The 26423-nt window shown below is 31.9% G+C and overlaps 4 protein-coding genes across 4 annotated transcripts; all 4 read right to left on the bottom strand.

The window, feature by feature from the left end:
- Nucleotides 1–4309: 4309 nt before the first annotated feature.
- Nucleotides 4310–7070, bottom strand: LOC131605712 (WAT1-related protein At1g68170-like). The gene is made up of 6 exons (XM_058878038.1): nucleotides 6886–7070; nucleotides 5907–6023; nucleotides 5203–5452; nucleotides 4971–5129; nucleotides 4725–4876; nucleotides 4310–4611 (listed from the first exon to the last, which is right to left on the bottom strand). Exons 1-6 carry the CDS (start codon nucleotides 7068–7070, stop codon nucleotides 4470–4472), a joined length of 1005 nt encoding a protein of 334 aa, XP_058734021.1. The 3' UTR covers nucleotides 4310–4469.
- Nucleotides 7071–11500: 4430 nt separating this feature from the next.
- LOC131605711 (uncharacterized) lies at nucleotides 11501–12588 on the bottom strand. Its single transcript, XM_058878037.1, has 2 exons — nucleotides 12201–12588; nucleotides 11501–11787 (listed from the first exon to the last, which is right to left on the bottom strand). Exons 1-2 carry the CDS (start codon nucleotides 12586–12588, stop codon nucleotides 11501–11503), a joined length of 675 nt encoding a protein of 224 aa, XP_058734020.1.
- Nucleotides 12589–13279: 691 nt separating this feature from the next.
- Nucleotides 13280–21929, bottom strand: LOC131603120 (WAT1-related protein At1g68170-like). The gene is made up of 7 exons (XM_058875378.1): nucleotides 21713–21929; nucleotides 20093–20152; nucleotides 19896–20012; nucleotides 14554–14803; nucleotides 14303–14461; nucleotides 14055–14206; nucleotides 13280–13595 (listed from the first exon to the last, which is right to left on the bottom strand). The coding sequence occupies exons 1-7, from the start codon at nucleotides 21895–21897 to the stop codon at nucleotides 13454–13456; spliced, it is 1065 nt and encodes a 354-aa protein (XP_058731361.1). The 5' UTR covers nucleotides 21898–21929; the 3' UTR covers nucleotides 13280–13453.
- Nucleotides 14819–19793, bottom strand: LOC131603122 (uncharacterized). Its single transcript, XM_058875381.1, has 2 exons — nucleotides 18074–19793; nucleotides 14819–17982 (listed from the first exon to the last, which is right to left on the bottom strand). Exon 2 carries the CDS (start codon nucleotides 17972–17974, stop codon nucleotides 17168–17170), a length of 807 nt encoding a protein of 268 aa, XP_058731364.1. The 5' UTR covers nucleotides 17975–17982; nucleotides 18074–19793; the 3' UTR covers nucleotides 14819–17167.
- Nucleotides 21930–26423: the final 4494 nt, after the last annotated feature.

Below are 26423 nucleotides of genomic sequence, written 5' to 3'. Positions count from 1 at the left end.
TCATGATTTTTGTTGATTGCTTATCTAATTCACCTTCTCATCATAGCGAGATCAATATTCAGTGAGATGATCCCCAATACATAACTTACAGAAAGACACCAACTTAAGTTTTCAATTTCTCTCTTGCATTTTTAAAATGTTAATGAATCTTGGATAACTTATACGTAGTTTCTTCCATAGTCTGGGTCAATAGTTTGTTTTGGGTAGAGATTGTGCCACTAGGTCATTGAGTTCCATTCTTTCCATGATAGCTATGTAGACTTTAGCACTATTTGACATTAGCAAACCACCTACAATTGCATTTGATAATAGATCTGGATATTGTAAAAGTTTGTTACGAAAAACGTGGATCTAAATCAAGTTGTCAAAATTATGGTTTGGACATCTCCTTTGCATTGGGATGTTGGGGTTATGAAATGGAACGCAATATGTCTGGATGATTTGCTTTTATTGAGGATGGAAAATGAAAGGTGGACTCACTAGGGATTAAAATGAGATAAGGTGAAAGTGTCCACTAAAAAACAAAGACAAGTTCTGGAAATCACATTAGAACGGAAAGAAATATCCAGAAATTCCATCAGATAGCCAACCTCTTATGTCGATAGGTTGATTGACAATGAATTGAATAACAAGCATCAGCCAATGGGTTTACGAAGGTCGACATACAAGTAAATGAGTGTCTTTAACCAAAGGGTTGATTCGGGTTCGACCAATGGGTTGGCGGAAGTCAACAAGAAATGGCCAACTTCAACTAATAGGTTGAGGAAGAAAAAAATAATCAACTTTAATCAATAGGTTGATAAAAATCAACAAGCATGAATGATATTCCTCGACCAATGGGTTGATTTAGGTTGTTAGGAAGGTAAATCACCGACTCCAACCAATAGGTTGATGAAAGTCGATAGAAAAATGAAAGAGCTCCCCTAACCAATTGGTTGATTCAGATCGACAAAACATGAAATAACCAACTTCAACCAATGGATTAATAAAGGTCAATAAACGAAAATACCATCCTCAATCAATGGGTTGATTAAGGTCAACATAAAGTAGCCAACTTCAACCAATGGGTTGATGAAAGCCAAAAAAAGACTGTACTTAACTAATTGGTTGATTCAAATCAACATAAAATAGTCAAGTTCAACCAATGGGTTAATGAAAGCCAACTAAAGATTGTCCTCAACTAATGGGTTGATTCAGATTGATATGAAATAACCAACTTCAACCAATGGATTGATGAAGGTACACAAGAAATTAAAAGATTGTCCTTAACCAATGGATTGATTCAAGTTGACAAGAAAGTAAATGACCAACTTAAACCAATGGGTTGACAAAAGTCGACAAAAGGATAAACAACCAACTTCAACCAATGAGTTGACCAAGGTTGTCAAGAAAGTAAAGGACTATCTTCAACCAATTAATTGATTCAAGACAGCAAGAAAGTACATGACCAACTTCAACCAATGGGCTGACAAAGATTAACAAGACCTGAAAGACCAACTTCAACCAAATGGTTGATGGAGGTTGACAAGTGAATTTTTGCACTTTGCTTTGTAGGGATTACTATGGGTTTCCATATGCACGCATGCTTTGTGCAGCTGCACTTGGTGATGCGAGAGATGTCTTTGGTTTTTTTAGTGTAATGCACCACAGTTATGGATATGATACACATGAAATAATGTGTGTAATGACTGATCAATGCATGTAATGAGTTACTCGATGTGTGCCAATGGATATTGGACTTTGGAGTAAGTATGTCAGGCAGGGCTTTGTTTTCGAAGGAAAAAGGTCGAACGAGGTTGGTCTTTTTGATTGTAGATGTTATGAGAATATGCCTAATGAATGAGATGATATACATGGTTTGATGTTAAGATAATGCAAACATGATTGATGCTCACGATGAGTAATGTACGACATGTGCAAATATGATTGAGGATAATGATTTGAATGTTCCCAGCAGTGTCCCAGCGACATGCCATGGACAGTTAGAACTAAAAAAGGTTTTTTCATAAAGCTTTTTTTCAAGGGGAAATGGTCATTTAGTAGGATATTATACAAACATGATTTCCTAACACCCGTTCCGAATTTAGTATTTGGTGATATATTATAAGGTTTGGTTGAGTAGCTTGAAGGTATGAAGAGGCTTTGCCCCTTTATAGCCTATCTTGCCTCAGATTGCAGAGTCCTTACGAAATTTACCTCAAAGGAGTTTGGAAGCAACTCATGATCTTGAGATGGTTTGTACGGAGTACACCCATCACATACCAACACACTTTTTCCCAAGTTGCTTTTGCAAAATCATAGAAAACACATATATTGTTCCAAAAATACTATGAATATTTTAATTCTTCTCTTCTCACTTCATGATATTGTTCTTTTTAATTGTTATGCTTCTATGCAAAATGGATAATATCATGTTTACTGAGTAAAAGAAGAATTGCTTATTTTGTGTCATGTTACATTGTATGTTACAATTATTAGGAATCGTTGATTGAATATGATTTGTGTTATTATTGACTATTTAATCTCAATGGTTGATTTCTTTATATCAGATACTGCTTTAAACCATTAGGAATTAAAAATTAGGGAAGTTTCTAAGAACTATAAACTCATTAGGATATACATTGATAATTGTTTTTTATTGATTATGAAATCCGAAGTTACTAAAAACTTAGGTTTTGATGGATTTTTAACCAAAATTATAATAGGATTTAGGTTCTAACATTACATATCAATTCATGTCAAAAGTTCATAGATGCTTACAAATAGAAAGTCTAAAACTTCATCTACACCATAAGCTATCTAACAATTTTTCAGTTTGTACTTTGTTAACGAATGTTGCAGATGACACCAAAAAAATACCAACAATTAGTGGAAAAAGACAAGCTTGAGAAACTGGAACATTTAGGTGACGTATACCTTATGATCATCACCTGTTCAAAATCCTTGAGCATGAAGCTTTTTATGGTAAACTAGAAAGCCGTTATTTAATAATGAAGAGGAAAATTCAACTAGCAAGCATAAGTATTATGATTTTGTGTAAAAGATCAATAGAAGATACTTCAAACTTAAGTACAACGTTAACAGGGCGACCCTACAAACTTGAAGGCATACCGCCCCATGGCGATGTTGTATGAAGAAGGGGCGTCTACCATGAGATACCAAACCTTGATCATTTTCACGTTCTTGTTTAGCCTAAACATTATCTTGATAAATATGTGGTCTTTTACATGTATGTACTCGCCGGAAAGCCTGGCCAAAAAACCTTGAAATGTCTCGTTATCATCTAGATCAAACCAAAGCCTTTCAAATGTGTCTTAGAATAGGACATCGCCCGAGCTCCCCAGGCTAGTTCGCACCTACTTTATATCTTAATTGTTATAACCATGAGGCCATTTTCGTGAGGATGGAATCAAGCAGCGTCTTTTCAATAGAAAATATTTTCAGGTCCTACTCCTTTTTAGATTTTGGTTTAGGGCTGGTAGACGGACCTTCTACCCTCCAATCTTGTCGAACGTATCTTCTACAAGAGTAGCTAGAGTCCCCATCTCCAATAAACCCCTTTTGTGGTGTAGATGGATATGGAAAATTTGGTAGATATCATGGTGACTCCTATTGTCACCATATTAAGAAAGACAACTAAGGTGACTATGAATTAAAGATGAACATGATTTAGGTCTGTTTTACCGGATCTCACGGTGGACGACAATTTTACAGGCAAAAAGTATAATGAAGGTTGAAGATAGTTATCTCACGCGTGGATGATGAGAGACTTTGAATGCTTACCTTAGGGTTTTGTGAAGTAGTCAGATCCCTCTTTCCAACTTCTAAGGATGGAATACTTATAGCAGATCCCTGGGTCGGAAATCAAGAGAAAACATTGTCCTCATTTCAAGTTAGCAGCGTGGGATTAGAGGAAGATCGATTCTTCCTCAAAATGTGGGAGATCGTGTAAAATGAGGGAGATCGTGAATTTCGAGCCCAGCACTATCGAGCGACCTAACTTTGCTCTTAGTGACCAAGCCTGCTTTGGGCATTTCGAGAATCAAACCCAACTTCAGGCGCTCTGAGAGACTAACTCTGCCCCTGATGACCAAACCTGCTTCAGGTGTTTAGGGCGTCCAACCCAGCTTTAGTCGCCCGCCCTATAACTACTTAGTTCAGACTGTTTTATAAAGAACCATTCCTTTCCAAGTCTAATAAAATAATCCTTAGTCCTTAACTAAATTATCTCAAACCAAATATCTCATGAATAGGTTTTCACAAAACCATTGATTATTACATGAAATAATTTTGGATCGCAATCAAAGAAAAGTACTATTTTAAAAACATACATATAATTTAAATTCATCTGATCTAAAGTGAAATTTTTATTTTTTTTTAAAGAGAGCGCAACTATTCCCAACATTCATAGTTAAGCATTGGAATTTCAATGAGAGTGTTATTGTCGTGTTTTATGATGACCTAGCTCTTCATGGACTCAACAATGGTTTTGTTGCTTCCGGATCGCCAACGCTTTTGAAGGTCTCTAGTATATTCTTCTTTTGTATTTCTCTACCTTTTCCCCATAACACCGCGTATAAGCCACACACAATCAACATTCCTCCAAGTATACTATTTACCCAAAAAAAATGAAATCAAATCTTGAAATAAAGATTAGATAAACAAAACGTAAATATCATTAACATGTTGAAATGATTTAAGAATTTTGAGTATATAACATTTACCTTCCTAAGTTTAACTTCTCATCCAAAATCATAGATACAACGATAGCCACAATCAAAAGCATTATAGGGTTGAAAGCAGACGTATATAGAGGGCCTTTCGTCTGTACAACCCATGCCATGGCAAGATACATTATTCCAGAAGCTCCAATTCCCTACATAGAATTAACACATTAAAAAAAATTTCTATTCCTATAAGATTCAACAATTTTGCAAAAACATATGATATAACATTAATATTAAGCATACCGAAAAGGCTACGGTGAGAAGCCTGATATCCCAACCAAGCTTCCATTGATTCAAATCACTCTCAACTATGAAACCTAAAATAAAACTTTGTATTGTTGCTATTACACACATCAAAGCTATGCTTGATTGAGGGTATGGATATAGTTCACTGATCTTAGCCTGCATTGAGTGACATATAAATTTAAATTGCAATAAATGATAAAACTATACTTTGTAATAACTAATTAATTACCTGGATGATGAGCCAGATAGAGAAACAAAAACAACTAACTACAGCACATAAAACACCTAACAATTCAGAGGTAGTATCAGTGGCACGTTCTATTTGGTTGTCTTTTGGCTCCAAAAGATTGATATGAAAAGGCCAAATATCAAATTCAACTCCTTTATAAAATGTAAGAAGTAAAGCCCCAGCAAGCCCAACTATAGTTCCTATAACCTTTGCCTTTCCTGTTGGTGCTCCCCAATTTAATTTCTCCAAACTATAGAGATCATGAAAAAATAAACTAATTGAACATATTTATGTCACTACTGAAATATGTTAGACATAAGATATATTTTCCATCAGAATAAGTGTCAGTGTTATATATATATATATATATGACATATCATATGAGAATGTCTTATTTATATGAGAATGTGAGAATGAATCTGAACCATTAGATTTTAAAATAAATGGTGGAGATTATGTGAGAATTTTTTCTCTCTCTCCTACATCTTTTATTTTAATAATCGAGGAGAGAGAAAAAAATATTTCCACATAATCTCCACCATTTATTTTAAAATCTAATGGTTCAGATTCATTCTCACGTTCTCATATAAATAAGGCACTCTCATATGATATGCCATATATATATATATATATATATATATATATATATATATATATATATATATATATATATATATAATTAAAGTAATTAGGCATATATATACCCGAAGCATACAGCCAAGACAAAGGTGATGGCGGGAATAAGGTTGAAAATTGCTGATACAAGAGTTGCTGATGCCAAAACGAGTGCTCCATAGAATAGATTTTGAAATAATGTTCCACTGTTAAATCAAATTTATTTTTATCAATTTTAGTAATTATTTGAATTAGATTATATTGTAAATTAATAATGATACATACATAAATAAGCCACTTAGAAGTGAAAGGAAAAACACCCTCCATGTCATCTTTGGCCTCTTCCTGTATATATGAAAGGATATAAGATATGATGGCATCATTATAAATAAATAAATTTTGAAAATATTTAAACTATATTATCATAAAAAAATATTCATGAATTATTAATTAGCACTAATACAATCTGGATCCAATTATTGTTATAAGTAAGAAGCAGCTCAACAACCTATATTGCAAACAAACAAACAAAAAATCCACTTAAACAATATCAATGAAAGGGTGTTCTAGAAGTAGTTAGTTATAATAATGATGGGAGTATCATCTTTTAACATTTTCAATACTGAAGAAATTGTCAGTGTGACTTGTCACTAGTTTAAGGTCAAATAGATTTAGACTGTTGTTGGTCAAAATGTCATGCATATAATATACTCCCTCCGTCCCAAATTATAAGAGAAAATCTCTTTTTAGATTCATTGAATAATTAATGTATCTGGTCTATATATAGACCAGATACATTAATTTTACAATGAATCTAAAAAGTAAGTTTCTCTTATAATTTGGGAAAGGGAGTATTATGTATATTTCAAAATAATTGCTATTTAGTCTGTTGATATAGGCTAGTATACTGGGTTGCTTTGTTATTAATAAAAATTGTCAATAATTATTATAAATTTATTTATGATGATAATTTATGAATATTTCTTTGCAAAACTAAAATGACATTTATGATAGAAAAAAATTACTTACTAAAAGCACATTTATATTAGAATGTATATATGTATATACCTGTCAAAAATAAGAGCAAAAGGAATAGTGGTAATCGCAGCAAAGGCAAGGCGATAAGCTGTAATGACAATGGTACTCATACCATCAAAAATGGCAAGTTTGTAAAGAACATTGCAAGCTGAAAATACTATTTGCACTGAAACCATTAACAAAGCTGGCTTCACCATATCCCACATGCTTCCCATCTTCAGAGCTATAATGCAATATGCTTTTATGATTTAAGGACTATCCATATATATATATATATACAAATTTAAGGAACGGAAGTGAGATTCTCACTATTCACAATAATTCAAGACAGTTGTGTTCAAAATTTTGTTCACATTATGAAGACGAAAAGAATCCAAAGGAAATCAAGTATAATAAGATTCACGTGTCCCACGTTCATAACTAGAAATACAGAAGTTTACAAATCTGTTTTGTTTACTTAGAAAAATAATTGATAGTAAAATAATCTTAAAAAAGACAAGGTTCTTCTTGATCTAGAGAAATATAATTAAAAATAAGCATTACGCATGTGATAGTATCATTTAAGTTTAATCTTAGATTTAGATTGATGCTTTGATGCGATAGATTTGAACTTCCAGTGCAGCAGAGAGGAAGCTGACATGTAAAATTGATACGGTAACCGATAGAAAATTATAATAGTAGTAGTTAATTTAATTTAATATATTAGTTGTTATTTTAAATTCAAGAATCTTCTTAAACTTAACATTGAAACACTTATAAGGTGGAGATTTATTTAAAATAGTATATATATCATATATGTTGTGTGATTTAGAAAATAATCAAAAAATTTAATGAAAATGTATTTTATTTTCTTAAATAGCTTTCTCTCATTTAAATGTAGAATTTATAGCATAATAGCTTTCTAGCAAATTAGTGTCTAATAATTTGGAGGTCCCATTCTTGAACTTCAACACCTCTCATGACAAATCTCATATATGCACCTCCATCTTACTCCATATATACTAAACCTTATTATCCCATACTTCCAATCATACCACCTCCATCATGCACTCCATATAGGACATATGCATCTTCTTCTATATTAGAGGATTTTATATCATTTTTCGCAAATTATATATGACACCCCTATAATAGATGAAAAGTCAAATATAATCCTACTCAAATTTTTCATCATTTCACAAATTCATAGTTGGAAATCGAAAATTTTGAAACTTTTAGGGTGATATCGAAAATTTTCCAATAATATCGAAAATTATTTACAAATAGTAAGTGACATGCCGAAAATTTCTCAATCATACCGGAAATTCTTTAAAAAAAGATTAGGTGATAATGGAAATTTCAAAATTTCTAGAAGAATTTCCCAGCTAGCGCTGCTGAGGAAGAGGCTTCCCAGCTACAGGCAAGAAGACATGTTTGACTTGTTCTCACCAGAAACAGATGGGTGTGCGCGCGAAAGGATAAAGACAATTTTGCGCATCCTGACACCGCCTTGCTAGAGTTTCTGTTACTGTGGAGGAGCCTACTCATGTGGAGGCTGATTAGGTTCCAGCTGCTGTGGAGGAGCCTGTTCCTTTGGAGGCCGAGCATGTTCCAATTGTTGTGGAGGAGCCTGTTCTTGTGGAGGCTGAGTTATAAATTATGATGAAGATGGCTTCTATGGCGTCATTATGCACATTTATGAGTTGATATACAATTATTTGGACTTATAATACAAAGTTGTCTTGTTTTATTGTGATTGCTATGATCCATCTACAAGGGAAACAAAAAATAAATAAATAATATAACATTATAGATATTAAAATGGAGCGAAGGTACAAACATTATGAGCCTTTCATCATGAAAAATGATGTAAGGCAACTTTATTACGTCTCTTATCCTTCAATTCAGCGAGGTAAGCGAGGATGGTGTGTTGCAATAAAATCAAAAGCATTAGGTCATATTGAAGTTGATGATCGTATGGAAAATGTTACTTACCAAGCTAATGAAATTTCACAAATTAATGATGTAATTGAAGTTGAACAACTTACAAGTTTGTGTGATAACGTGGTTGATGGTCAGCAAGTTGATGCGTTTATTTTGTTTTCAACAAATGATGTGGATGAATATGATGAAGAGTTTGAATTCGAAGTCAGTGTTGAATCAAATGAAGATAATGAAGATTACGTGGAAACACAATATAAATAGACAAATTATTATGTAGTGTATATATTATGCCTTTAATATGCTCAAATTTTGTATAATATTGTGTATCTAGTATTATATTATGTATCTATCATGCTATTTTTATTAATTGTTCTATAATATTTTCTTTTAATTAGACAAAATGCCACCCTGACCTGATAAAGGTAGGGGTAGGGGCCGCTGCTCAAGGGTAACTATAGTTGATATGCCTCTATCTTCTATGTATTGTTCTTTGCCTCAGTCTAGTCAGAGGGCTCAGCCGACTATGCATCAGTCTAGTTAGGGGGCTCAGTCGACTATACCTCGGTCTAGTTGGGGGGCTCAGTCGAATATACCTATGGCTTATTACACTTCACTACTCACGTCACAGGATTATCCACCAGGTTTTGTACCCACATCATTCCAGCCTACATGTGTACCCCCATCACACATACAGGCTAAGGGATCTACCTTTTCATTTTCCTCACATATACCCCCACTGTATATGCAGTATAAGGAATCTAACTTTCCATTTCCCTCACACATACCCCCTCTATACATCCAATATGAGGGATCTACCTCACACATACACCCACCATACATGCATAAAGGGAGACCTAACTTTCGATTTCCTTCATATGTACCCTCTTCATCCCATCAGCCTGAGGGTTCCCTCACCCTACACCCCCTACATCGAGAGTAGGTTGATCATATATTGCACAATCATGAGGAGGAGGATGAGGAGATGGAGGAGGACATTGAGGATGTGGATGTGGTTGCGATGTAAATTCTTTGTAAGAAGATTGATGGAGGATGGCTTATTAGGCCTGCATGAAGCTCCTAAGTTTCTTTCGTATACTTTAACTATATGTACATGTTATCATTTTTTTATTTAATACTTATTAACATTGTTATTGTTTAGTTTATTTACGTCTAGGTCTGATGCAGTAAGCATAAAAAATGTTATTCAGGAGTTATATAAACAATCCTGGAGGACTTTTGGACAATTTTACATGAAGGATAAAAAAGTGTATCAATCCTGGTTTGACAAATTTCAGGTATGATATTTTCATTTTAAGTAAATATTTGTTTAATTACTAGCTTGTTTTAATTATCTAATAATTTTTTTCAATATTGCAGGAGAAGTGCGCATGAAGCGTAATAGATGAAGCGATTATTGAGCGTAACTTTAACAAGATAGCAACAACCCGACTTTTTGACATGCTTTGGTGTGTTAGAATTGGTAGGGAACAAAAATGAATCAGGCCTCCATGAATGGGCGAAGTTGTATTTAAAGATATGCTTGATTATTGAAAGTCAATTGAGTTTAAGGCAAAATCTGAAAAAGCAAAGCAATGTAGAGCATTTAAAAATGGAGCCGCCAATCATAGAGCTGCAAGCATTAGTATCGCCCAACATGTTGAAGGAATGGTAATATTTTCATCTCACTATTTTTTTAAAATTATACTCTTATCTATTATATATTTTTACTTGAATTTAATTGTATTAATTAGACTCGAGCTAAGGGAAGAACTCCATTAATGAATGAGCTTCATGAGAGGACTTATAGGCGATAGACAGAGAGTATATCAACGAACGTGCTAGAAAAATTCAGGTAAGAAGATATTAAAATTTAAATATTTTATTTAGTTAAATTGTGTAAACTCTAATATTTAATTTCATTTTTTATGTATATGTAGGAGGAATACAATAGACGGAAGACAATATTTGTGTCTCAATATCTTGAGTTAGTTGATCTAAGGGGACCACATCCTATGGATCCAGCTATTGATCTTCATTTGTGGATTGAATCATTAGGCAAACATAATAAAAATGGGAAAATTTATGCTATTGGATCTCTAGCCTCCGACTATAAAAACGGGGACAAGACTTTATTTAGGAGAATTGCTGACGGGGAAGGGTCGTCATGTCCCTCGGTATTAACCTCCAAAATGGCAGAAACAATTAGACAGTTAGCTCAAAGTGAAGCAGCACGTGAAACAGCGATACGTGAAGCTGCACAAAAGACAAATGGAAATAATGAGACAAAGAAAACTTAAGTTGGAGGAAGCATTGCGAGTTTCACAAGAGAAAATGAGAGCTACACTACAACAAATAGTATAGTATATGCGTAATCAAACTTCCAGTGGTGGTAGAGTTGGAGAGGTAGGCAAGAATGAGAACGAGTATGATAGTGATGAAGACAATATGGAGTTTTTAGTTTTATTAACTATTTTATATATATATATATATATATATATATATATATATATATATATATAATTTAAATATTTTTATTTAATTCACAATTTAAATATTTTCAATTAATTTAGAATTGAACTATTTTTAATTTATTTTAAATTTAAATATTTAATGTCTAATTATTTATTATATTTGTATTTTTTTTTTGAAGTAAATGATATATTATTTCCAACAAAACAATAATACAGTGGTGATTTATAGATCCACCCACAAGAGAACCAACCTAGAACATCAATTGGCCTATATAATTCCTAAGTTTCATATAATTCCAACTTCTATAAACTATACAATCAATAATATTCGGTACAAAATCAGTGTGACTAGTATGATTAAAAACTATATCATTCCTTCTTGTCCAAATACCATAGACAGATTCAGTGAAAGCCATTTTCAACAATTTAGCCCTAGTCCCTTTCTTGGATGTAGCTTTGAGTACCCATTTTAATTCCTCTTGCCACTTCAGAGGCTGATGATCATAATTCAGCCAGGTCAATACCTTCTTCCAAATATCTGCATTTGAATCACATTAAAAAAAACAATGGTCTCTACTTTCTTCAGCCCTGTTACAAATACTACAAGTGCTATCATCTATCATATTGAACCTTAGCAGTCTACCCTTGGTAGCTTGTTATTCCATAAGGTAAGATGTTACTGAGCTACCACTCGCATTTCCAAAATTCATTTAAGCACCTAGGATCTGCTCTTGGACCCCATGGCATCCATAACATTTCTCCCTTTGAGGTAGAATATATGAATCCACTTCACCCAGAGGTTATCACACTTCCTACACAAATTCCAGAGGCATTTCAGCATAATGATCTTATTCCATTCAGTCAGATCTATAATATCTTATCCACCTTGACTTTTTGGCCTACACACATTGCCCCAAGCCATTGGGCTTTTTTTACTCAATTATGTGTTACCAGTCCATATGAAAGTTCTACAAAGCCTGTCAATTTTGTCAATAACAGTTTGGGGAAGGGGAATACATTTCATCCAGTATTGGGCAATGGCTAGGATCACACTTTTAACCAACATAATTCTACCAGAGTAGCTTAGCAGATTCACAATCCAATGCTTCAGCCTATGAACAATTTTCTCTATCAGTGGCATATACTGGTTAATTGTCAGTCTCTTACAAGTTATTGGCACTCCTAGGTATTTCATAGGGAGCTTACCCTCTTCAAAGCCAGAAGCTTGAGACATGGTTTCCTTTGCATCTCTGTCCATCCCTCCACAGTAAACTCTACATTTGTTAGGATTTATCATTAATCCTGTTGAAGCAGAGAAAGTATTCACAGTTCTCATCATTGTTTGTATTGATTTTATATCATGGTTCGGGAAGAGATCATAGACATTTTGAAATGAATGGAAAGAGAATCTACTTTCATTAAGTGATTTATTAGATAATCGAAAACAGAGAATCTTGAGAACTATTCGAAATTCAGAAGAACTGCGGGAAACAGCTATTGGACAGCTGGAAAAAGCCCGAGCCCATTTAAGGAAAGTAGAAATGGAAGCAGATCGGTTTCGAATGAATGGTTTTTCCGAGATAGAACGAGAAAAATTGAATTTAATTAATTGAAATATTAAAATTAATATTTGTAATAATTTAAATATAATGACATATTTTTTTATTATATTAATTATTTAACGCGTAGTGTAAATCATTCAGCACAAACATTAATATTTTAAGAGGTGTTTTTCACCTGACAAAATGTGATGTTTCAATCATGTCACTCCTAAGTGCGTCTAGCGCGCTGCTCTGAACTCTGACATAAAGGTTTGCGACGTGTAATGTACCTAGCAAAGTTGCGACGTTATTTTCACCAAGCAAAATTGCGACGTGATTTTCACCCTGCAATATGTTGCGATTAATGTTTTTTGGAGTGATTGTCCACCTCACAAAATTTAAATTCTTGGGTTTTTTTTTGTACTTGTGAAGTGTTTATCACCTCACAAATTGATTATTTTTTAGTGAATGACTTTTACATAAAAATAATTTTGAACCACAATCAAAGAAAATAACTATAATACAAACATACATATAGTTAAAATTCTTCAAATCTTAAGTGAAAATTCTATTGTTTAAAGAGAGAACAAATATTCCCAACCACCACAATTAAGCATGGGAATTTCAGAGTGCTATTATCATATTTTACAACGAGCTAGCTGCTCATGGACTCAACAATGGCGTCGTTGCTTCAGTATCACCAGCGGTTTCAAATGTCTCATGAATAATCTTCTTTTGTGTTTCTTTACCTTTACCCCATAGCACCGTGTATAAGCCACACACAATCAAGACTCCTCCAAGTATACTATTCATCCAAAAATAAATAAATCAAATTTTGATTCAAAGATTAGATAAAAACAACATAACCATTATAAACGTGTTGAAATGAATTAAAAATTTTAAACATTAAATTGTGGGTTGCAACCACAATTGCACCGCAATTTTGCTGATGTGGTAGTTTCCATAATTAGATCACACCATAAGTGTGGTGTGATTAAAATTCCAATTCCTTTTACATTATGAACAACACCACACAATTATGTTCAGGTTTCTTAAAGTATTTTGGTCAAAACTTAAAATTTTGAATCGAAAATTGAATTTACTTCTAAGAAATATTAATATTAATTGTTTTTGAATAGTGTTATTTAAAATTTTCTCAATCAAAATTTATACTGCGACGAACGCAACGTGCATTGCAGCAACCGCAATGATTGCAATCGCAACCCCCATAATCACAATTTAAAACCAAGTATATAATATTTACCTTCCTAAGTTTAACTTCTCATCCAAAATCATAGATGCTACAACAGTCACAAACAAAAGCATTAGAGGGTTGAAAGCAGCCGTATATAAAGGGCCCTTTGCCTGTATGACCCATGCCATGACAAGATACATTATTCCTGACCCAAGAATTCCCTGCATACAATTAACACATCAAACAAAATTTCAAATCCTATATGATTCAAAAATTTCGAAAAAAAACATATGATATAACGTTAACATGAAGTGTACCGAAAAGGCGACAGTTAGAAGCCTGATATCCCAGCCAAATTTCCATTGATTTAAATCCCTCTCAACAATGAAACCTAAAATAAAACATTGTATTGTTCCTATTACTGACATCAAAGCTATGCTTGATTGAGGACATGGATATATTTCACTGATCTTAGCCTGCAGTGAGTGTCATGTATATTAAAATTACAATAAATGACAAAACAATTAATTTGATCATAGAATCTTGTGTTTTGTAATTAGTTAGTTACCTGAATTATGAGCCAGATTGAAAAACAAAAACAACTTATTACAACACATAAAACACCTAACAATTCAGAGGTAGCTTCGGTGATAGGTCCTAATTCGTTATTTGTTGGATCCAAAAGGTTGATTTGAAAAGGCCAAATTTCAAATTCAACTCCTTTGTAAAATGTGAGAAGTAGAGCCCCTGCAAGTCCAAGTATAGTTCCTGTTACCTTTGCTATTCCGCTTGGTGCTCTCCAATTTAATTTCTCCAAGCTACATAGATCATGAAAAATAATGAAATTATGTGTTTATTAAGATTATATTTAATTTAATGTTGTAAGCATATAATTCATGTATATTGGAAGAGATATTGGGCCAGAAATTGGATTGAAAATAGGATATGTTATTAAGAATTTGAAGAGCTTAATTTTTATACCTCATTTTTAAAATCTTGTGTAAACACTCTTGAATAGTAGTGGAAGCTATCCCCTACAGAATATGTCTTTTTTTATCAAATTAGATAAACAATTTTTGTGTGTTCTTTTCCTTCATCTTTTTCTTTTTCTTGTTTTGTAAATAAATTCCCAATATCGTCTTGGGTTAAATAAATTCCCAATAAATTCCTCTATTTTTGTTAAGCTTGTTCCTATATCTTTTGAAAGTTTCTAGGATTCCTTTCATTATGGTAGGGAATACATATACCTTTTAGAAGGACCAAGAGGCGACTAAAACCAAAGAGTTATCAAGATAGGACAGTTGAAAATTGAATATAACAAAAAATTCTTCAATGTATCAATAAGGGGAGTGATAGTATATGAAACCAAATGGAAAAGATACCTAGGTCTAAGTCTTAGTAAAAGAAGTTTGAAAAGTAAAAAAAACAAATGTTTCATTTAACCTAAAATTGTTCAATTCAAGAAGGACTATCTAAAGAAAGGAAACAAGGGTGAATTTATTCAGATTATAATTGTCTCTGATGAAGATGGTTATGAAAGTGCTAGTGCACTCATGATAAATAATTTATGGAAAAGAGTTGGATCATTGATTATTGGTTTTGTTATGACATGTATCAAAGGAATGAATACTTTGAACTTTAGAGATAAACAAACGATCAATCATTGAACTCAGTAACGATAAGGCTTGTAAATTTCATGTTATTGCTAGTTAGATTCAAGATGTTTGAAATTTGTGAGTTCTTTTTACACAATACGAGGGTGATGTTTAAGAGTAGTATGCATCATTCTAGCAACCTGTTTGAATAAGTTCGATCGGATCTTTAGGGTCTAACCATGGTAGCAACATATAAGGGTGATTTATATTTTCTACCTATGATTTATTATTCTTATAGAATAGTATTTATTGTCATTGTTAAACATAACAGTGACACCTTTGAAAATTATTACAAATGACATACTCTTATAGAAATTTAACTTGGAACTAAAAAATGGCCTAGATGTGCGAATGAATATGATCATCTTGAAGAAGGTAAGGTTCATGCAACAAGAAGCTTAGTTACCAAAGGGTTTATAAGGTGAAGTCATTGCTATTAAAACTTGATCAACATATGTCTATATAAAAGAACTTGCTTCAAGATACATGTGGATGTTGGAGTGGAAGCTACCTGACTACTCTAATTTAAAGGTTTTTAAAGCTTTAATATTTGCGTATATCAAGTAAGACAAACTTGAGGATATGGTTGTGAAGTGTGTACTCATTGCTAATCCAGAGAGGATACAAGGTTTGGAAGATAGAACTTTTGGGATCAAAGTTTGTCACCAATAAAGATATTGCTTCTGATGAGACTCGTATATGGATGCAGTGCAAAGATCAAGAAGTGAAAGACTTAAAAACTGACGTTGAGAAAACTTATTTTGAGTTGGAGGATCTTACTCTTGAAACTAGAGATGAGGTGAAGTTGAGGCTTCTAATTCTATTTCTAGAAATGGATAACATATAGTTGTTTCACATTATTAGTAGGTACATGATAGAGTGATGAGTAAGAACGTACCGCCTCAGATATATGGTTATGTTCATCCAATTTGTTAATCTTTTAATTCGGATGAATGGTTGCAAGTCTCATAACGATGGATCTTAAGGGAGTCATCCAAAAGTAAATATAGTAAAATAATGGTTGAAGGCGTTGAAGGGTGAATTGTATTCATTGATGAGGAACCATGTGTGGGAACTTATGAGACTACGTGGGAGGAAAAAGGTGATTAGATGCAAGTAAAATTCAAGAAGAAGAATGGTATTTTTGGGATGGAATAATCAAGGTTTAAGGAAAGGCTTGTAATAGAGATCTTGACTCAATTGGAGATAATTAATTACAATGAAATAATTTTATCGGTGATAATACGTTGTTCATTAAAGGTACTTATATAAATTATAAATCAATTTAATCTTGAGTTCGTGAAAATGAATTTCAAAACAAAGAAATCTAAAGGATTTGTGGGTATGTTTAATGAATAAATACATGGATAATTTGAAGGTTTTGTACGTGTGTTTAATAAAGAAATATTTTTATGAGTTAAAACATATCCCAAGAAAATAGTATTGTTGATTTGATAAATGTATTCTTTTTTTTTCACTAAATAATGGTATATTAATCACAAAGAAGGAAGATACAAAGAGAGGCCATTACCTCTTTATACAAGATGGAGGTAAGGTATTCCAATAATGGAAGTTACAATCCTTAGAAGAACCATTGAGAACTCTAAACCACTTCCAACACGCAAGAACTATCGCAGTAAAACACTCATCAAAATTGAAAACTTGGCCATTAAATAAGATAGCATTTCTAGTTGTCCAAAGGGTCCAAATGACTGCCATCCAAACGATTCCCACCATTAAGCGTTCTTCTCCGGTTCTGATTTTGTCGAAGTTGTCCCCAAAATATTTCAACTCCTCAATATTTAATCTATCCAAAACTCCCAACCAATTACCTACCTTTTCCCACACTTTTGTAGAGTAGAAACATTGATCGAAAAGATGAGCGGAGGACTCCAAGAAACTGAAACATAAAGCACAGCCACTATCATTGTTACCTGAAAGAATGCCTCGACGTTGCAAGATATCTCTAGTTGGGAGACGGTCCAAGATGAACCTCCACGCGAATATGCTGACCTTAGAAGGAACTTTCAGCTTCCACATGAAGTCGAGTCTGCGGAGGACACTAGCCGGCTGCATCACTTCCTCTCCTCTCCGCCTTATCTCCTCCACACAGCTATAGACAGAGAAAACCCCTTCATTACCATCCTCCCAAATGAAAGAATCAGCTCCAGCAAGAAGAGGTTTATGATGAAAAAGCTGCTGCTGAAGCAGATCCAGCAGATACGTCTCGCCGTCACTAAAATCTTTGATCCAATCCGACGGCTCCCAAATCCAAACGAGACCGTCCCACCTTCCCGCTTCTTTCACACTCATTAAAGGGTTAACCGCTAGCATGTATAATTCTGGAAAAGCCTCCGAAATTGGTTGGTTTAGTGAAAAGTTCATGATAGTTGTGTGTACATAATATAGAGGAAAGAGTAAGTCATTATCTACCTACTTCTATATATTTATGATATCTTGATGGTAAGGAAACGACCGGTAAGCTCAAGGATACTTTAAAGGGAGAATTTAATATGAAATATCTTGGTGAAGCCAGTAGAATCCTAGAGATGGATATCACAAGGAACCTGAAAATGAAGTTAATTGTTCTTGTCTTAATCTATTTTCTTGAAGAAAATGGTGGAGATGTTTTAGAATTCTAGATTCTAAAAAACTCAAACTTTACTTTGGGCCATTACACTAAACTGTTGTTATAAAATGTCTTATAATCGAGAAGAAAATAAGATGATTGAGATACTTTAATTCCTATGCTAGTGGGGTTGGAAATATCATGTATAGTATGATTTGTAGTGGACCAAATTTAGCGTGTGGAATTAGCATAGCTAGTGTATTTATTTGAATTTTTCATTGAAGGGTGGTTCAAAGTACATAAAATAGTTTAAGAGAAACACATTTTAGATTATTATGTGGATGTAGACTATATAAATAATGCGAACACTAGAAAATCCTCTTTGAGTTTAAGAGAAAGACAATTTGAAAATTTTCGTGTTTATGTTGTATTCAGGTAATAAGGACGACGTGTTATTTACTTTATATATAACTTGAGCAGAAAATATGTCCCTACTTGAAGGGATCGATGAATACATATGATTATGAGGTGTGATTGGAAAGCTAGGGAACACTCAAGAATGTGTGAAGATACTTTAGGATTGTCAAAGTGTCATTCATATGGTTAGTCATCAAGTGTATTATGAATAGAAAAAAAAAAAAGCATATTGTCATCCATTTTTCACTTTACAATCGACATGATCGAATTAAAGGAGATTGTGATGAAGAAGGTTGTGTTGGAAAACAATATGATAATGTTTACTAAATCAATATATAGATAAAGGTTTAAGTATTGTTTGAACTTGATCAAGTTAGTTGAATAAGGATTCAAGTTTTGAGAGATTTGAAAGGTGAATGATTGGTAATTTGGCATCATCATCTTTCTTTTGAGTCAAAGTGGATATTTGTGAAGTCTGTCTTAAAAAAACTTTAAAATTGATTTTTTTACTTCCATTAAATTATTAGTTTTTGTCACGAGCATGATGAGTTCTATGAAAAGTGTGACGCGTTCAGGAGAGCATTTGTTGCCTTCAACATATTGTGTTTGAGAGAATGTGTGACACAATTTAGACGATAACTGAGTCTTTCCTCTAAAGCGCTAGGTGTTTTATCTCAAGAGATGTGTAAGGTTTTTTTTTTTTGGCATAGTTAAGGTTTTTATGGCATGTTTTAACTAAGAGGTAATTTTCAAAAAAGGAGACTTAGAGAGACAAGGGAATAACTTCTAAGGATTCACTCTTCTAATAACTTTAGTAATACTTAAATGTCATTTAAGAGGTAGAAAACACTTCTAAAAACTTTGGAGTAGTGATTTATGTATTGAGAAAGAGAGAAGATTAAATCACAAATAGGTAGAATATACGAGTCGTTTTAATGAACACGTAGAGATATTTTCTTATAATTCATTTATATTTTCCTTTATAAATAGTATTGGTAATAAATATTAAAGTTTCTCTATCTTCAAGAGTAAATTATTTTAGATCGGAATAAATAAATAAATTTTGGGTGTATTTCTTGTGTCTTCTATTGTAATTATGTTTGATCCTAATTTCTCACAACAAAATTTTTTTCTTCTGAATGCCAATTTTATATATATATATATATATATATATATATATATATATATATATATATATATATATATATATATATATATATATATATATATATATATATATATATATATAAAGTTATTAAAGATATATACCTAAATGATACGGCCAAGACAAAGGTGATGGAGGGAATAAGATTGTAGATAGCTGATACAAGAGTTGCTGACGCCATAACCAGAGCTCCAAAGAACAAATTTTGATATAATAATCCACTGTTGCATCAAATGTATATTCATCAATTTTTGTTAATTAATTGGATTAGCTCACATTATTAATTAAAATTGATACATACTTAAATAATCCACTTAGAAGTAAGAGGAAAAACAGCCTCCATGTCATCTTCGGCCTTTTCCTATATAGTAGAAAGGAAAAAATACAAAAAAAATTTGGTAAGGTTAATGTATTTTGTTTTTCTGTGACAAAAGAATAATAATTTCAATTAACAAGAATGCTAATCATACACTATCATCATATAGTATACGCCATCATCATATAGTAGTATATTGTAGTCATAGTTCACAAATGCGATGAATAGTGACAAGAAATGAACAAATAATGTGAACATTGACATGACATCGATATAAACTGTTTCCGTGAACAGTACATAAACAGTGATTTTTAGTAATATAATAAAATTAGTTAATAAAATGTAAAAAGTTAGTTAATAAAATAATAATGTTGATTAATAAAGACTAAAAAATTAAAAATACTTTTTCATAGTAAAATAAAACTAGTTAATAAAATATAAAATGTAGATTAATAAAATTATAAAGTTGATTAATAAATGATCAGATTTTAAAAATATTTTCAAGTAATAAAATAAAGTTTAAAATATTAGGTAATAAATTTATGAAATTGATTAATCATACAATTTTATATCGGCAATCCTTTAATACAAAAAAATAATTTTATATTTTAAAAAAAATATTTTATTAATAAAATATTTTATTGTTCACCGGATTGATTTACAGTAAAGTAAAATATGATATAATGTAAGATTTTAATATTAGAATAATATTTTTCTTTCAACTGATCATTCTTATTAATATTAATACTTTTATCATAATAAATACAGATTAAAAATAATAATTCAAACGAGAAATACATAACTTTAATTAGAAAATCGGTTAAAAATGAATTAAAAATTTAAATTGTAACATTGTAAAATAAGTTTTATACAAATGTGTGTACGAGCAACAGTATAAGCATGTTAATGCGTGTACGCCCAACAGTATAGCATGTTAGTCAACATATTTAGTTGTGAAATTAATAATTAGTTGTACAATTAGTCCTTTGAGCACATGGTCTTCAATCATGTCCGAAAACAAATAAAAAATGAAAAGAAAAACAATAGATAATCAAATTCAATCCATAAAAAAAACTAATTTATTATAAACAAATTTGGATTTTTTATATTAATTTTTATGTACTAAACCCAAAAACTCCTAATTACCATGCACTACAATATGGATCCAGTTATAATCAGGACAGGATCCATCACAGCAACATAATTTTTAGATATGAAATATAAATAATTTCATTTGTAGAATTTATTTGGTTGATATAAAAATATTTATGCATGAGTATCAATTCAGATTCAAAATTCCTTATTTCATCATACTTCTAATCTGTAAATTATTTGAAGAAAAATAAAAGCAACACAATGTATATCGCATTCTATTTATAAAATAAACCTATAAAAGTTAGATCTAGACAATATTATTTCCAAATCAACACTTTTATTTGAACCATTTAGCAACACAAATCATATATTTGGTAGATGTATATTTAATTTAATATAATATGAATTTCTAATAAAATATTGTTGAACTATAGTATACTCAATTCAATAAGACTAGTATATTTTCTTATCAAAGAAACAAATTAAGGTGCAAAATGAACCTATACTGACCTTTCAAAAATAAGAGCAAAAGGAATAGTTGTAATGGAAGCAAAGGCGAGACGATAGGCTGTAATGACAATGGTACTCATACCATCAAAAATGGCAAGTTTGTAAAAAACATTGCAAGCTGAAAACACAATTTGCACTGAAACCATTAACAAAGCTGGCTTCACCATATCCCACATGGTTCCCATCTTCAGAGCTGCAATGCAATAATACTTTTAAGATTTAAGGACTATATATAGATAGATATAAATGCATTTAAGGAAGGTAAGTTAGGTTCATACTATTGTCAATAATTCATGCCAGTTGTGTTCATCATTGTAATCGTATGATGAAAAGGAAAAATAGAAATAAGGTATAATCTGTTTTCACGTGTCCCACAATCTTAAATAAACGACGGAGGCTTGGAGACATAAATTTTCATACACCTTATGTGGGTCATCTTGGAAAATATAAGAATAATGAACATGTGCACATATCAACTCAAGAAAAAATTATTAAAAAATCCAAAAATATATTTTGACAAGTCAATATTTTAAAAGTATTCATTACCAAACATAATTATTATACGAGACAGTAATACTTTATAAGACTATTATCTCACAAATCATTTATATCATGCATCGAGGCTTCTCATAATTATATATTAAGAGGTATATTTAAATTGGGGATAAGTAAGTTTTCCGTCCTAGCAAATATCTCAAATTTTATTTTTGATCTATTTAATTTTTTTCTTTTAACAATAGTTATTGTAAAGTTTTTTTTATCGATTATAATGGTCTCTTTAACTAATTTAACTAATGTCTGTTGACGTGACACATCATGTGATAAAAATGTTGACGTGGTATGTCACACGGCATTTTTTATCACTTTATATTAATAAGTTAATTAGAGACGAATAAATTTGATGCAAAGTATGTCGCAAAAGATTAATAAGATGACGTTTCATGGTAGAAACCAAGAACTAGTCACTGAAATCGAGAATCTGTCACTAAAACCGTCGCATTAGAAGATGTTTCTTGGTAAAAACCATAATCTTTCACTAAAATCCAAAATCTCTCATAAAAATGTCGCAAAAGATAATGACTCGTGAAAAAAATGAATAATCTGCCACTAAAATCCAAAATCTATCTTTAAAACCTAAAATTTGTCATTAAAACTGTGAATTCGCCACTAAAATCTAAGAGAAAAAAATTAATCCAAATTTTAAATATTTAAAGTTTTCATTTTACAAATAATTGTTTTCAACATTATAACATTCATTTTATTAATATAATAAAATTTTAAAAATTATTTTAGAAAAATTATAATTACATTGGCTACTTTATACTTTATTAAATAAAATCCACTATAAGTTAAAAGTTATAAATATAATAAAATGACATAGACTAAGGCAGAGAAGATCCAACGTGCTCTTGTTGGCAAAAATGACTGACATATTGAAAAAAAAAATACAATTTGCATCATCTCACGAAACAATACATCAACTAATCAAAGAATACTTAAACTCCACATATCTTATTATGGAGCTCATTTAAAAATTACACGATTTCTATGACATATAATTATTCACTAGAAAAAAGTGCATGATTAAGGTGGTTATTTTGGAGGTTTTTAAAAACCTCGCAAATTATATACCCTAATTTAAGGAAGTTATATCATTTTCATCCAAGTTTGCTAAATTTTTTTGGTGCTATATTTTATTTTGACTAAATTTGACACCAATTTGTTAAAGAGCTTAATGGTAGTGCAATGTCAGTGTAAAGAAGTATTATACAGACATTTAATCAGAATATTTTAAAGTGCCAAATCATAAAAGTTTTAAAATTGCCTTTAAATTGTTTTAACTCTTTATAGAGTTTCTTTGTAAGGGTTGCACCCCTAGTGCGATATCTTATAAAATTGCTTATTAAAAAAAAAATAAAAGTTTTAAAATTTATAGTATGACTTAGCGGGATGCAAGATTGTCATTGATTGACAATGTAAAAATAATTTATCCTGTCAGCGCACTATCTTTTTATCTTTGTTAAAACATCATTAAAATATATAAATATTAATATTAAAAAAAATTAATTATATATGTAAAATGAAAAAATATTAATTTTATATATCTCTAATTGCTAAAAGTAAAATGATTAACAATCCATATCTATGTAGGATTGTATGAGCGTTTTTAGGGTTTTTATGGTGTTAAAGCAAGTTCACGCATGGATGATGAGAAGCTCTGTACATAAGTGTTTGATGAGTTACTTGAATGTCCTTTTTCAATCAACTAATTCAGATGTTTATCAAGACTAATTAGGCATGGATCCTAGCACTACTACAAAATAGACCTTTCGTAACACAATATTATAACAGCCTTTATGTTAATAGTGGTAATAACAGTCACTACAACACGGAAGGCCTACAAAAGCGCTTATTTTGGGCTTTAAAAGGGCTTAAAAGCGATGTGAAAGCCAGCGCTGGCGTAGGTAACAAAAGCGCTTTTTAAAGCGCTCTGGTAGACCCCCCATATAAGAGCGCTTTTCTGGAAAAACCGCTCTGGTAGACCCCCCTATAAGAGCGCTTTTCTGGAAAAAGCGCTCTGGTAGCTCCCCCTATAAGAGCGCTTTTTCCAGAAAAGAGCTCTGGTATCCCTATGAGAGCGCTTTTTTTGGAAAAAGCGCTCTGATAGCCCCCCTATAAGAGCGCTTTTCTAAAAGCGCTTTCGTAGGTTGCGTATTTTTTTATTTTTTATGCTTTTTTTATCTTTAGCAGCGATTTTTGTAACAAAGCGCTTTCGTATGTGGCCCTTTTAGAGCGCTTTTTAAAAGCGTTGTCGTTGCTAAATGAGGTATTTTAAAGTGCAGCCTGTAATTTGAGTCTCCCAGTTCGACCTGTAATATTTTCGACCTGTAATATATTTTCAGCCTGTAATATTTTCGACCTGTAATATATTTTCGACGATATATTTTCAACCATCGGTAGGATAATATATATATATACTAATATAATACCATTATAATTAATATCCAAAACTATATATACATCATTATAATTCCTGTCAAACAAACTAAATCTGTTCAACAATATTATAATTCAAATATTGGCAACAATATGAACAAAGTTAGTAACCATATATCCTAGAGTACTATAATATTCTCTTCAAATCGACACAAATCCTACTGGATGAATAGCTGATGAATATAAAATTGACACAAATCCTCTTTGATTTCTTCCAACTTAAGTCTCGTGTAAGAAGCAGCACGGAATTCGTCAAAGTACTACAGAATAAAAAACATAATATGAATGATTTAGTTACATGTAATAAATTATAAGAAGTTATCTAATTAAGTTATAAATCCATACCGTGATTGGAATCTCTAATTGATTCATATGAAGGATTTCTTTCCTAAACCTCAAAACAAAGTATCCGCAGTCTGGACTGTTTCGCTGTATCGGACACTACATAAAAAAACAAATACGATTTTACAGCTGCACGTCTTGTTTTATCAAGTAACATAAATATTATAAGCAAAATTGTGAAAAATAATGTACCTGCACTTTGATCCAAGTAATGTTGTTTGATTTAGTCCGGGATACCTGTGCGTCTCGTTGACTTCGGAACACTTGTATTGATCTAACAAAAATATAAAAGCATATATTTAGATCAATCTCACAAATAATTAAATATATAAATATACAAGAATATTTAGAACGATCCCACTTACAAATCAATAATTTCCTTCATAGCCGGATAATTGCTCCACTCACCATCTATCGAATTCAGAAAATATACCACTTCTCTTATCGGGTTGATAGCAAGCAACAACCAGTGTGCTCTATAAATTAAAACAATAGGTTATATGAAAATTTTGCTACGCAAAAGAAACAAAGATTAGATAAACCAAGAATGAGAAACTAACCCTATTGGTCGGGTATTATACGCCCAAAGAATCAGACTTTCTGTATTGTCGGAGGACATGAATCTATCGACTAAGCGCTCTCTAACTGAATCCGGTTCCGAAGCAATTGTCATTCCGCTGCAATGGGCGGAAGACACGAAACGAAATCTGTTTGACAATGCAGTCCCGCACAATACTCTGTCATGCAACAACCTTAAATAAAAACATAATAAACATATTAGATTATTTTCATTGAAATGTGTAAATAAATTGTTCGACTAATTAAATAATATATCAGATGAGTGAATATTACCGGATGTATGAGTGCATATTAGCGACGCCTAGTTGTTCATGCGTAAAAATCTCTTCCAAGTCATCTATTGCAATATGTGACATGAATTCAACACCAAAGATACCTTCATCCATATTGATTTGACGGAGAGCACCTTCCTTCAAATCGGACATATCAACAAGTGTTCCGAGCGTCGTCCGGTATCGAGGCACAAAAGCACCACCTTTTTTTGCCGCTTGCTTCGAAGGACCCATAGGTGGTACGCTACGAACTTGATGTGTCACTTGTTGTGACTCCCGAGCAGATGCCTAAAAATCATATAAAAATCAGTAAAACATAAAATCATGCAGTCTTAGATTCAAATTATATATTAACACCTTAAATGTACCTCTTTTAGTGATGCAACAGACTCCTCCTCCTGTAAAATCCTTTTACCCTTAATTGCGGGTTTTGTAGGAGCAGTCTAAAATTAAAATGTAAAAAATAATTAACGTAACGGTGCAGAATTGACATTTGAAATTAAAACTAAATGATTCGTAAT

The sequence above is a fragment of the Vicia villosa genome, linkage group LG5 (assembly GCF_029867415.1).
Source record: "Vicia villosa cultivar HV-30 ecotype Madison, WI linkage group LG5, Vvil1.0, whole genome shotgun sequence".
In the NCBI taxonomy this organism is placed as follows: domain Eukaryota; kingdom Viridiplantae; phylum Streptophyta; class Magnoliopsida; order Fabales; family Fabaceae; genus Vicia; species Vicia villosa.
This window is presented reverse-complemented; position numbering and strand designations above follow the sequence as displayed.